The sequence below is a fragment of the Lepeophtheirus salmonis genome, chromosome W (assembly GCF_016086655.4).
Source record: "Lepeophtheirus salmonis chromosome W, UVic_Lsal_1.4, whole genome shotgun sequence".
Classification (NCBI taxonomy): domain Eukaryota; kingdom Metazoa; phylum Arthropoda; class Copepoda; order Siphonostomatoida; family Caligidae; genus Lepeophtheirus; species Lepeophtheirus salmonis.
Window position 1 is genome coordinate 177,119 of NC_092585.1, and position 14,672 is coordinate 191,790.

General features: G+C 33.3%; 1 protein-coding gene across 3 annotated transcripts; it reads right to left on the reverse strand.

The window, feature by feature from the left end:
• Positions 1-7,153: 7,153 nt before the first annotated feature.
• LOC121131305 (uncharacterized) lies at positions 7,154-11,056 on the reverse strand. 3 transcript variants are annotated; one of them, XM_071893848.1, is made up of 4 exons: positions 10,090-11,056; positions 9,829-10,019; positions 8,022-8,285; positions 7,154-7,915 (listed from the first exon to the last, which is right to left on the reverse strand). In XM_071893848.1, exons 1-2 carry the CDS (start codon positions 10,709-10,711, stop codon positions 9,958-9,960), a joined length of 684 nt encoding a protein of 227 aa, XP_071749949.1. In that variant the 5' UTR covers positions 10,712-11,056; the 3' UTR covers positions 7,154-7,915; positions 8,022-8,285; positions 9,829-9,957. The 3 variants fall into 3 exon arrangements, with proteins under 3 accessions (XP_071749949.1, XP_071749948.1, XP_071749947.1); XM_071893847.1 differs by having other exon boundaries at positions 8,022-9,257; XM_071893846.1 differs by having other exon boundaries at positions 8,022-10,019; positions 10,090-11,055.
• Positions 11,057-14,672: the final 3,616 nt, after the last annotated feature.

Sequence of the window (14,672 nt, forward strand, 5' to 3'; positions counted from 1 at the left end):
TTCCTCCAGTCATTGACCTCAAAATCAGAGAAATTGGAATGTCTTCTTCAGTCAAGTTTTTTGGCCTTGCATTCATATTTTTGTTAATTAACACATTGATTTGGCTTGATGAAAATCGCTGCTGTAACTTATATTTTAAGGCTTGTGATTCCTGTCTCTTTGATATTTTCTGCTTCTGATTTTTCTTTTTAAGAGAAATAACTCTTTTTTGAAGCCTACTTATTTTCAAAAGTAATTTTTTCTTCTCTTTCATCTAATGAAGATATTGTTCCCTCTTAATATTAGCCTGAACTAGCACATTTTTGTGTATTTTTTCTGATGAATGTTCAACTTCCATAGCCTATGGTAATGTGGATTCTTCAGAATGATCATTATCAAGACTCAAATCCAAGTTTTCTTTGCTGATGTTATTGATTAATTTATCAAGCATCTTTTTTGTATTTCTGGATAAGAGCCTTGAAAAATTACATTTAATTACAATAAACAAGTTATATTTACTCGATTTGAATTTGAAAGTATACCTTTCTTTTCTTCTAATTTTGGGTGTATCAGCCTCGATTATTCTTACAGGATTCTGGGGAACTAAGTGAAGGGTGAGAAACGCTTTGGGGTTTAAGCTTTTTCGAGCCTTGTTGCCCAAAACTTTCCATAGTTTGGCATTAGTTAAGCCTTGAAATTTCTTTCAAACCACTCATTCTCAAAATGTCAAGAACATATTATGGCGGTTGTAACATAAAATGAATCTTGCCTATGGCAGGCTTGAATCCATTTGCAACGAATATCGTCATTTTAAGGAAATCGATGGTAAGAATATTCCTGATCGGAATCAATGTTAGAGGAAAAGCAGATAGCCACAGCACAAGTCATAACATTTCTTTTACGAGTGAGAAATTCTGGAAGATTTTTCGAAGAGGAAAACGTGTGTATATCCAATTCTTTTTAAATTTATGTCATGTTATTTTGTAAAATATATAATTCTATGATCCAACAACGTCACACGTCAGCAGCTCCTCTCAACAACAAATCAAAAATTGTTCTGAAGATCATACCTTCTATTCTATATGCCTTGCGAAGGACCTTTCTCGACGTACTCTTTAAGCTTTTTGACAAGAAGACACTCCTCTATCACTTACAACGGATGCTTCCTTGACACGGATGGCTACTCTTCAACAATGGAAAGGGAGTGCGTAGTCACCACTAGCGTTCTGGTCCAAAGCTTTTACTCCAGCTGAGCAATAATACTGGGCTTATGACAGAGAACTCCTTGCAATTAGGGGAGCAGTTTCTCATTTCCATTGGTCGCTCGAAGGTATGGAATTCGTCATTTACTCGGATCATAAACCGTTGAGTTCTGCGTTGGAGTCAAGGAACCCGTCATGGACCTCGATGCAGTAACGAGTGTTTGCTTTTATTTCAGAGTTGCATTGTAAGATTGTGCACAAGTCTGCAAAATCAAACTTCGTTGCTGATACCTTATCAAGACTCGTGGGCTCTGTAAAGGCCGAATCCCTCCTTTTTTAGAATTGGTCATAAAAGATAAATCCTCTTCGGATCTGAGAAGCTTGAATTTTAAGACAAGGCACTTCACCACACAAAAACTCGAGCAAGCTACCCTGATTGGTTTCAGCTCGGGCCGCATTTTAGAGCCATTGTGTCTTCCGTGAAACTCCCCAAACAAATTTTTGACATGTCTCACTCCTTTTCACACCCGGATTCAAAGCAACACTTAGAGGTTTCTAAGTCTTTTGCATGGCCTGATCTTAGAAGGGATATAAATATGGACGGAGAGCTGCATAGCGTGTCAAAAATGCAAAGCGCCAATACACCTGAGGCCTTCGGGATCGACACCTTTTCAAAGTGACCCTCCTAGATTCGGTGTCTTACATGTAGACTTAAAGAGGACCTCTACCTTTATCTAGGGGATACATCCACCTTTTGACAGTGATAGATAGAGCTACGAGGTAGATAGAAGCCCTCCCTATAAGCGATACGGGAGCAGACACTGTGGATAAAACCTTCTTCTCATGATGGGTTTCGAGGTTCGGTGTTCTACCTTATATCCACTCAGACAGGGGAGCCCAATTTACTGATAAGCTTTGGAAGTGTTTGGGACATATTCTTGGTATGGGATTACCATAAGACCAATTAAATAATATAACGTAATCTTATGTAATTAATACGTATTTTATTCTCTAATTTCTCACGTGAACATCTCTTTTCTCATAACACAATAATAATACTCATGAATACTGATAGAATGTTCTAGTCATCGTCAGAGCGTCGTATAATTAGGGATGAGACGATAGCTCACGAGCCGAGCTCTTAACGTCTATCATCACACTTGGATCGACATGTTTGCTTACCACTGCTTATCATCCGCAGACTTATGGTATTTTGGAGAGACTTCACCGAACATTGAAAACTCTTCTGTCGTCGAGGATGGCTAGGGAAGGAGAGTCGTGGCTAGAGGCCCTCCCTTTTGCCCTTCTTGGCCTAATATCAGCTGTGTCTGAAACTACATTGTTGCTCTTGTTCCATTTGTTTTGTACAGCTCCTCGACTGCTGTCGTCTCTGGTGGAGTTCCCAAATCCTTATGGCAGCAAAAGCCTCTTCCGGAAGTTTAAATACATTAAACACTCTATCAGGAGCCTGCCGGAACCGCCGGTTAGGGCACAATCTGCGTTGGATCGGTTAAAGGAACCAAAATAGGTTTTGTTTTTTGAAAAATAAGCCAATAAGGCCAACCTAAATTCCGACATAAACGGGACCTTTCAAGGTCGTAGAAGAGGGCCAAGAGCGTTCAGAATTGATTTTGAACACCGCATGGATTTCGTGTCGGTTGACCGGCTGAAACCAGCTTATGGGATATACAATATTAATAGCATTTAAATTTTATTATTTTAAAACGCTGCTTCAGGAATTTTAGATTATACTGAAGGACTCTCGATTCTAATTTGTTTGTTTTAGTTGTTTTGTCTGATATTATCTTTTATTTATGCCGTGTACCTTTTTAACAATAACATAGTTAGTGTTTTAAGTTAACTCATTTGTGCAAGTTCTTCAAATATAACGCGTATATTATAGGTAGTTTAATTTTTTAAGCGTATTTATTCTGAGACACATTGGAACTACAATTTCAATATTACACACTGTTCTTATGAAGAGTTCTAACATGTTTTAAATATAAAACTGCACATATCAAGATAAAATAAATAAATTTTATTTTCTATCATTAAAAAACATTCATTTTCATTGTATATTTGTTATATATAATTTTAATTTGTTTTTCGTCAATAAGCAATGAGAAAAAGTAAAGATTTATGGCAAGGCTTCAAAATTTTTGTCACATGGCCTTTGTGGTTTCAGGATCCAAGCCTTCAGAAAATTAGCATTTCAAGAGCATAAGAAAAACTGTAGAGGCAAAATATTTGAAGCTTTATTATAATATAATAGAATCCAGTCCTGATGCTTCTAATTTTATGTCAGATATGAACCAAATCCATGTCTTGTAAAAATTATGAAACTTCATACTGTCAAATACATTCCTTCTCGCTACGCCATAACTAAGGGTGATAATTTTGGTAAGAATAGAAAAGCGTCCGAGGAGAAGAGAAGATATACTTATGGCATTATTGATTAAATAATACATCTTCTATCAATCAAGAACGTTATCATTCCCGCCTTTATTATTCAATATTAATATATTAGATGCTGATAGTCGATAGAGAACTGAATAAAATGCCTAAAATAACGTTGCCTTCTGTCTGGATTTCTGAAAATGGAGGCCCAGGAATTTGGAAAATACTTACCGGATGAGAAACAGATAGTTTGTCGGATTTGTCGATATAAATGTGCCTTTAGTCCCCTGTCTAGAATTACACGCCACTCATTATCCTCATCTCATAACTAGAGTATGGATATTCATCTATAAAATCAATTTAACGATGAATACATCAAGTCAGACTTTAACTCTGATCTCACAACGATGCTTATTGCATGTACCTTATCCATTGATAATTATCTACGCTCAAAAAAATTTATGGAGAAATACACGGGTAAACCTATCCCTTCCCGAGGAACCATCATTAAATTAATGGAGGATGTTGTTACTGATGTCATTTATAGAAATACATATAAAAATGTTTTGAGTCATCCACAACAAATGACTATCAAGTTATCAGTAAAAAGTATTTACTAATATCGAAATGGAACTCTGAATTTTGTACTATCTCACAGTAAGTATTCACTTTTTTTTTTAAATCTAACCATAAAATATGATTCTATTTTAGCTAAACATATCAAGAATTATGATACACAACTCATTAAATGGCAAAAGCAACTGCTTAAATGGTCACAACAACGGGGGTAGCATTATAATTAGCAATTGTGCGTATCCTTCATTATAATAGTATGCTGTTATACAAGCATAAATAACGGGGGGAAATCTTTGTTGATGCCCTTAATAAGGAGTAATATCGCCGGACATTACTACATAATTAGCTTTTGCTCTAAATCTTTAAGATGGATTTATTTCTAACATTTTTTTTATTAGTATATTTATTGTCAAATTTTATGATTTTGACAATTACTTTATTATTAATAATTAGTTAGATCTCATCGGTAGAGATATATCTATCCTATGTACAATTGTATATAGCAACTTCCAGATGAAGAAGAGGGGTGATTATCTTTTTGATTAAACCCTACGTCTCGCTTGTGTTTTGCAACCTAAAGTTATGACATATTTAACTGAATTTTAGTCATAACAAAAAAATATTATTTGGATCAATCTATTATTTCAATATTCTGTATTTATAATTTATTGTTATTATTAGTTATATGATTTCAATTGTTTAATTTTTGTATATTTAACATAAATGTATGATGTTTTATTTTTTTAGTATGTAGATTATATTTAATTTAAGCCTTCTTTTTAAACTTTGAGCTTCAAATATATTTCGAAATACTCTACTTTGTCGTTTCATTAGTCATTATTCCGAGAATATGGTTCATAATGAATTACAACTTCATGGAGTGTTACGTTTTCAAATCTACTGTAACGGATAAAAAACGTATATATACGTACAATATCTTCATTAAACATTTTGCTAATAAATACTTTCGTGATACCCTCAAAAATCATAATAAAGCAGGCAGCTGATAATCACATCAGTATTTTAAACAAGGATACCATAAGTCTTTCTCTCCCCCCCCCCTTCTCCTTGCACGCGTTTTTCTCTACAGAATTATCAACTTTATCTATAATAAAGCTGATATGATTTTTCAAATTAATGTGTTGATGATGTATTGCTTCTTCCAATATCTCAATGACATACTTTATTCTTGAAGCTAGTTTGGATTCATTCTGTTTACTTTTTAAATATGCTAAAATGTTATTGATATCCGAATAACGGCTCAGACTCTTTGATGAACATATATGATTCACTTCGACAATAGGTGTAGGAAGTCCTTTTGAAAAAATTGAGAAAGAGAGGTAATTATTCACTTTTAAACCAAACAAAATATAAGGAATAAGATCCTGTGATGATAGGGCGAAAAACATGACGATGTCTTTATTATATATTACATTAATGCCTTTGGGTAAACACGATTTATCCAGGTTTTTTTTCTTTTATATCCGTGAAATTATTTATCTCATCTTCTTGAAATAAACGTTCAATTTGAGAATTAACACGAAGTCTATCTTGCTCAAATCTGAAAAAATAACAATTAACTTTAAAATATTAATATGGCTTTTCTAAAGTAAAACCTTTTAGTAGAAGCAGATAATGTTGTCCTTTCAGGAAAAGTTTGTTTTCTCAAGTTTTTTGGAATATCCGGAAATACTGTTGGAACAGCATCAGATTTTAATTTATATCGCTTTATTGAACTATATATTTTTTGCCGAGTTGAATTAGTACCCATCCTTTCATGAATAAAAGTTGATATACACGATAAATTGGAACTATCTTAAAATTCAACCTGCTTGATAAAAATGGAATTTGGAGTGTATTTGTTAATATGAAAAAGTTAGACATGATATTAAACAATAAATTTATTCAACATGTCCTCCCTCAGCAGCCACCATCTTCTCCATCTTGCCCGTAAAGGATTTGCATGCCCTGATGACTTCCACGGAATCGACAGCATTCCACTCCCTCGTAATAAAGCCCGGGAACTTTGTGGTGAAGACCGCAGGGACCTCTTCTCTCTCCTTGGCAAGCCACCTGTCATTCTGGACGTTGTAGTTTCTGTCGACAGTCCAGTTCGGAGAAGCAGATGATTCTTCCTCTATGGCTCTTCAGATCATTGAGGAGACCCATACTGTTGGTGAACCTGGTGGCATTCATGGATACCGTGAGGATGTGTTGTTTGGCCATTCGGTATGACCTGTACCCGAGGTCCTCATTCACAGCCTTGGAGACCAGCTGCTTGCTCACTCCACAGTTCTTGGCAAACCTGGATAAGGAAGTCCCTGGCGAAGCCTTGATGGACTTCCGGAGGCCTTCAAGGAAGCGGGGAGTGCGGATTCGGTCACTTCTCATGTTGTGGGCCTTGCAGCAGACTTTCCCCTCAACCTCCCAGGCATTGAAGACCCGGTACGACGTGGTCTTGGGGTAGTTAAGAAGCTTGTAGATAGCAGAGGGCTTGTGTCCCGCGCGAACCAATTCGAGGATGGCGTCTTTCCTTGCTTGTTCCATGATGACTATTGTTTGTTGTCAAAACAATAGTGGTGGAAGTTATAGTGTATTGTTAACGCAACCTTTTATATTAGTATGATTTAACTCCGAATATCCACATTATGGATCTGGATGAAGTTTAAAGTAGTTCCAATTTATCGTGGACACCCTGTAGGAAAATGCTTGCTACAGATTCTTGAATATTGATTTGGCTCCTAGTTTTTTCTTCAGATGGAATTGACCCATACTTTAATAAGTTCCGGATCTTTTGGAAACTTATGAAGATAATGTTTTTCTTCGACAATTTCTTGCTCATTATGATTTTGATGAGTTTTTTTCTTAGGATAACCAATCCTACAACCTGGACAACAGCAAATCATTATGTCTAAAATAATAAATGCAAACTATCAATTTAGTAGTTGAAATTGTTAATAAATTCATTAAATAATTCCTGTGAAAATGTAATACATATATGTGATAGATATATCGTTTATTTCAAGATGAGATAAATAATTTCACGGATATAAAAGAAAAAAAACCCTGGATAAATCGTGTTTACCCAAAGGCATTAATGTAATATATAATAAAGACATGTTTTTCGCCCAATATAGATAGATCTTTTATATATAATTAAGGTCCCTAGAATGACAAACTGTATGTATATTATTGTAAAGATTTATAATTACCAAATAAAAGTAGATATATAACAATGACCAAATGTTGAAAACAAAAATACTTTAACCGCAAAACTAGAATAATCATTTAGAATGAATATATAAAAAATGAATTATTCATTTCTTCTCTGTAGTCTTGTAAAAAAAAAAAAAAAAAAAAAATGCGTTCCATATTAATTTTAGTGTTCCCAGCCCTAAGTAATGTAGTGTCGTCAAAGGTTACGAAATCCCAGTATCAATGGTACGGGAGAAAACAGTGATGCAATCAATAAATCAACTGCAATAACGTTATCCATTCACAACATATAAGATCTTTTTTATAGTAAAACTTGTAAACTTAAATATGAACTGATGAATGAGGCCTCTACAATTTTCGTTGAAGTTATCATCAATAAAAGCTACATAGCACAATCAATATAAGAAACCAAATATTAAGATATACTTTTAATATTATGCTCGTATCTACCTATAAGGTAAGATATCCTTTCCCACAAGTTCTTCCTTAATCTTTGATAACAGTAATTTACTTTTAGACTCTATTGACTTTATGATGGCATAGTGCTGAGGAAAAAAAAAGGATTAATAACAATAGCTTTGGTCAATAAAAGCATATATTAAGGAATGAAGCGTTCTCCCTGAATCAGGTAACAACTGCAAAAACCCGTACCCTCTTTTTAAGTAGCATTTTATGCAACTCTGTGAATACCCCATACTGTATCTCCTCTTGCACGCTTTCTCTTCTTTTAAGGTAAGTGTTCATTGGATAATGTAGTCTATTTGATAGTTCACCCCCCCTAAAAAATGGGATCAATAAATAAAAAATCAAATCGAACTAGTCCTTGGAGATGCATATTTTTTTACATGAAAGATGGATTATTTTTCTATAATATGTTACTCTTTATCACTATGAATGATGAATGATGTTTTCAGCCTAAAAATGAAAATATGTCGAGTTAATCAATAAAAACACTTTTATAATCATAAGAGACATTTTTACATCAGTTTTATTAGTCGTACTTCAATTTGGTGATTGTCTTAATGATGAAAAATGTCTCTGAACGATGATAGTATCGAATTACTATAATTTCATACATTTCTGAAACCTGACGACACAGAGAAAAACTGTTATCAGTTTTGGATTTTGCGCTCAAAAATAAATTATATTCTCGGCATAATTTCATTGATGGAAATTTTGACCCTCTAATTGTTCCCCTGTGTTATTGAACACCTTTAGAAAATACTCTCAACGGTAGCTGAGGACAGCAGTTTATAAATCAGAAGGTAACATTTGTGCTTGATTAGATCTAACGGTAATTCTGCCAAATATTCAAATATCTTTTTTGAATAACAATTATTAAATTGACAGAATTAACATAACCACATACAAATAAAATAATATTAAGTGCTAATGGGTAGTTTTTTTTAAACAGTGTGTATTGAGGCAAGTTCAAGTGTGTCGTACGATTTGTGACAACCATACATTATTTGCAATAGCTTATAATAATCCAAATAATTGATTTAATTAGAATAGGTGTGTCAATAAATTTTTATTTGTCTTTTAGTGAGACTTGGGCACAAAAAGTTAGGGAACCACTGTCTTAGGGGATATGTTATTAAGAGGTTTCGTGCATTATCATCCAGTTATGCCTGATAATTAGTTTGAGCTTGAACACAGGGTTCTCAAGTTTTAGAACTTATGTTTGCATGAGATTTTGGGATCTTGTCAATTTACTACATAAAAATATAAGAAAATCGTATTTCAGTTGGGAAAATTCTTATACAAAATCTTCCAAAGTAATCTCCACACACGAAGGAGCTGGCTATGTCTCTGAGGGAACTGATGGTCTTCTTAGATTGGCCAGTTACTTGAGAGGCAAACTCGACAACCAAAGACAACAGAGAGCTACAAATACAGCATATAAAAAAGATCATGGCTTATCTTGATACATAACTTTAACCATCTTTTCTTTCAATTTTTAAAATAATTATTTAACTCTTAAATTTTTTGATATTATCCCATAAGATGCAGAAACGGAAAAGGTAATACAAATTTATGTAAATGAGCAGAAATTTGAGCGATCTTATTGCTCTTCTAAAATGACGAGCGCGCTCCCACTCTTGCTCTATCTGCAAAACAGCTCTCGCTCAAGAATTTTGAGCGGCGCTTACTAATGATTTAAAGCAGGGTTATTAAATAAATCCTTGCCCACTCAAAAGAAAGTGCAGGAAGGCTTATATATTAAGATTTTATAGTTACGCCAAAAAATTGAAACATTGAGCAAGTGTTGCAGTTAAATAGAATACAAAAAGACGGCACCAAAACATATTAACGAAATTTTTGGTGTAAATGATTACAATGCACCAATAGGTACTTTTATAGTTTTACACTTTAAATAGTATATTAAGGGCAAAAAGTAGATCTCTGGTTCAAGATATTATGGATTTAGATATTAAAATTATCAAAACATTCAAACCTCTACAGTAGCCTGGCGTGCAATTGTCACAAAACAACTTGCACAAATGAATGCGCTGAGATTAGTTTGGTGGCGACCTAGCTCTTTCTTCTTCCAATATCACAAGCTCATTTACAGATACGCCTGTATTTACCATTTATCTTTCAGTTGCAACATTGGTTTTGAGTCGTGTGTGAAAAATGACCCAAAATCTAAGAAGAGGATATTAATTAAATATAAGCCCTTTGTTTTGACCACTACAATCGTCCAGTTTTGACAAACCTAAAGAAGTTAATTGTTGAGATTGATAAATTTTTTTTTCTAGCTGCGATATTTTTTGTTTGGTTGCTTGTTTTTGTCGCTCTAGCCCTGGAATTGTACGTTCTCTGACTTTCATTTCATCATAGAGATTCCCATTAAGCTCCTCCAATCTTTGTCCGTAACGGCTTTCCTGAGCAATTTCTCTTTTCTTTAAGTTAACAAAGGCCACATTTGAATTATGAAAATCTCTTTGTCTTAGAATATCTATTTGTGAGCGAAGTTTTGCTTCAAGATTGCATGATGAGGTCTTATATGAATTATTGAAATGAGGAGTGCGCAAAGAGGCAACAGCAGCATCTTTTAGATTTAGTTGCTGCTGTTGTATAGAATCCAGTCTTCTTTGCAGTTCTACCATTTGTTCTTCTCTTTTTCTACCTTCTAGCGAATAATCTCTTTCTGCGCCCACCAATTCATCGTTTAATCTTTCCAGTCTCTGATCTGATTGACGACACTTTCGGCAATATTCATCCTTATCGCGCTGAAGTTGACAAAGCGAAGCATTTTTGTCGTCCAGACTTACTTCGATTTTCTTTAACTGCAGTTTTAATTCACATAATCTTCTTTGATTTGAATCCTGATTCATGACTTTCCACCAATAAAAACAATAACATACTTAGTATACGCTAAATTATCAATTTTCCAATGAAGAATTATTTATATTTTAAAATGCTTTTAACTTGACGCAACTCAGCAACTATTCTCAGATTAAACACATGTTTTTTTACAACAGTCGAGGTTGAGCTGAGAGTAGATAAATGTTTATTTGTTTCCTCTTACGTCATCAATGTTTAATTTGTTTACTAACTACTTTTCTTTTGTTTTTGAGGCTACACATTCACAGCTCAAAATCAATGTTGATATTTTAGAATAGTTTTTCTAAAGTAAATCGTCAAAAAATAATTGAACTAATGATTTAAACGGATAAATTTGCCCTTCAAAAATAAAGTATCAACTTCATTCAAATGATATTATATTTATTTAATAGATATTAATCTTGTAATAATAAAATAATTCATTCATAAACAATTGTATTTATGTTGGGCGTCGGACTAAATCGATTTCCCAAATATTAAATTGATAAAATAAAATAATTTTAAATAATATATAATATCTTGTACAAACACGATATAAATAATTAGTTCAATTATTTTTTGACGATTTACTTTAGAAAACCTTTTAAAAAATATCTACATTGATTTTGAGCTGTGAATGTGTAGCCTCAAAAACAATTTTTGGGGATTTAAAATGCTAACCCAAAATGAAATAGTTAAATAAAACACCACGTGATGTTGTTAAAAAACTACAACAGCTAATTTTATAATTGGCTAAAGAGTTTACAAACAGGAATTTTGTCGTAAAAATTCTCTAAGAGTCTCTAAGTATCTTGGATGAGACTAGGTGGTTGAATAAAAAAATAAAAAGTAAATAAAAACTATGTATATGAATTATGTTCAGGATTCACGCAACCTCAATAAAAAAAATATAGAATATAAATGCCCTTCGTTTATGATTATGATACCATTCAATTAAGAAAGAGCTGTAGACAAGGATGTCCAGTCGCCCCCTTGCTATTTATATCTGTAATCGATGAACTAACAAGGACCATTTCGAAAAAGTATTTGGGATTTGGAGTCTCTTTTTGTGGGACTCCGCATCTAATTGACCTATATGCTGATGACATTAATGATTGAAACCAACTCGGAAATTCACCTTCAGTATAGGATCAAAGTTCTTTCGACTTTTTTTAACAAATTTAAGGTCAAGTCAGGATTGTAAATGAATAAATCGAAAACCGCCGTCCTTCCCCTTGTATCTTGCAAGCCGGATAGTTTTAGAATAATCGAAGCTGGTAGAGTTGTACAGAATGTTAAGATCTTAGGTATTGAATCGACAACCAATGGTGTATCAAGAGGTAATTGGGTCCGATTAATTATGATGGTTTATACAGATCAAATAATGACGTCATTTATCTCTACAAAAATGCATTGATTTATATAATATGCGAATTGTTCCTCTTGTATTATACAGATCTACCTCCGTTCCTTCTCTAGCAGAATCTGCAATGATGCAAGAAGATGCATGGTTTTGGGTCTTTTTCTTAAAATTATATTCCTGCTTTAAAGAGTCCAAAGAATGAATTAGGCGGTTGGCTCTGCCTTTTATCTTGCATAATCCCAAAATGTTATAAATAGGTTGTGAACGAAATAAGTGTTTACCCGTTGAGAGACTGGAGGGTGAATTTCATGTCCTTTAAATAATATGAATGGTTCCAAATGGGAAATGGGAATTATTTAACACTTCTAGTGTCTATTCAGAGAATTTTATGGAAAGAATGGCCTACTTATCATTCAGATTCAACAATTGATATAATTCACGAAAATAGGACTAAAATGCCTTTTGTTAATAAGTTTGGGAATCCGTTTTTATTAGAGAAGTCTGCTCTTCATTATAACATTTTAAGTTACCTTGACTTAAGCCCAGAATCTGTCTTTTGGGGAGGGAGATTCCGCCTTCCTCTTGAGAGGTCTCTTAAATATTTTACCCTTCGAAACTATGGTTTTTAAAAATGAGCTTTTACCAAAATTTGTCGGTGTCAGATAAATTTATGGTACTACTCGATTTTCCTCCTTCGTGGGAACAAAGAATTCACCGATCAATTTTCTGGAATTTCAGACAGGACCAAATTTACGGCACAATTCCAAATTTCTACTGACAATATCAAAATTTATTATCCGTGCAAGGACTGCGGTTTTATATACAACGCTTTTTTTGATTTCCCAGTTTTGAGAGTAGTCAAATATTTTATCCAATACAACGTTTGTGTGACAGAAGATATTTCTTCTAACTTAATAAAGGCAAATATATTATTTGGAGCTTATAAGAGAAATAAAAATACTTCTCCTGGTCACAAAGCTATTGAGTTTGCTTTATTAAATGTTAAATAATTGATTGCTAAAAAATTAACTATTGACTCTCCATTACATGTGAAAGAATTAAGAGCTATAATCATAAGCGCAGCTGCTCGATATTTATAACAAAATCCCTCTGTCATCATCTTCGTCGTGGGCATGGGCCGGAAATATTATCAAATTTGTTCCTTCGAGGTCCGTGCAATATTTTAATCTCATCAAGTCAATGATAAGAAGACATCTTCGTTTTTTAAAGCTTTAGCTGATGTTAAGACATTTTTAGAATATTATATCAGGTTATTTTACTACAGGATATGAAATATGCACTATAATGTTAATTTATGTTTTTTTAAACGTAATTGTCCTGTTGCTTTTTATTTATATGATTTTTATCTTTGTGTATTTATTATTTACACTGTTTGTATTGTAGAATATAAATAAATTATTTTAACAAAACAAAAAAGAAGAGGAAGAAGAACGTACTTTGGTGATTAAAACCAGTAAATATTACTAGGAATGTACATGATTAAAATAAGGGGTGTTTAAATAAAAAAGGTTTTATATAATTATTTGTAAAAACATGCAATTATAACAGTCAATTCCAAGGACTCCTCCAATGTCTGATTTACGATTACTCCCTCTTTCCCGTATTATAACACCAGCATAGGATCTCATGGAGAGTGCTATGTGCCTCAACAGTGACGTCATTAAATTTTCCTTCTTCTCTTGATAAGGAAAAAGACACAAGCGTAGAATTTCCTTGCTGCCTCACCTTTATATATAAAAGTTGATAATTTTGTAGAGAAAAACGCGTGCAAGGAGAAGGGGAGAAAGACTTATGGACTATAGTCTATAGCATATTCATAAAAATTTATGTCGTTACTATCGTATCATAAGTAAGGGTGATAAATTTGGTAAGAATAGAAAAGCGTGCGAGGAGAAAAGAAGAATTACTTATGGCATCATTGATTAAATAATATACATCTTCTTCTATCAATCATGAACATTATCATTCCCGCCTTTATTATTCAATATTAATATAATATGAGATGGTGATAGTCGATAGAGAACTGAATAAAATCCCCAAAATGACGTCGCCTTCTGTCTGGATTTATGAAAATGGAGGCCCAGGAATTTGGAAAATACTTACCGGATGAGAAACAGATGGTTTGTCGGATTTGTCGATATAAATGTGCCTTTAGTCCCCTGTCTAGAATTACACGCCACTCATTATCCTCATCTCATAACAAGAGTATGGATATTCATCTATAAAATCAATTTAACGATGAATACATCAAGTCAGACTTTAACTCTGATCTCACAACGATACTTATTGCATGTAATATAACCTTATCCATTGCTAATCATCTACGTTCAAAAAATTTATGAGAAATACAAGGGTAAACATATCCCTTCCCGAGGAACCATCATTAAATTAATGGAGGACGTTGGTACTGATGTCATATGTAGAAATACATATAAAATTGTTTTGAGTCATCCATACCAAATGACGATCATGTTATCACTAAAAAGTATTTACGAATATCGAAATGGAACTCTGAATTTTGTACTATCTCACAGTAAGTATTCAATTTTTTTTTTTAAAACCATAAAATATGATTCTATTTTAGCTAA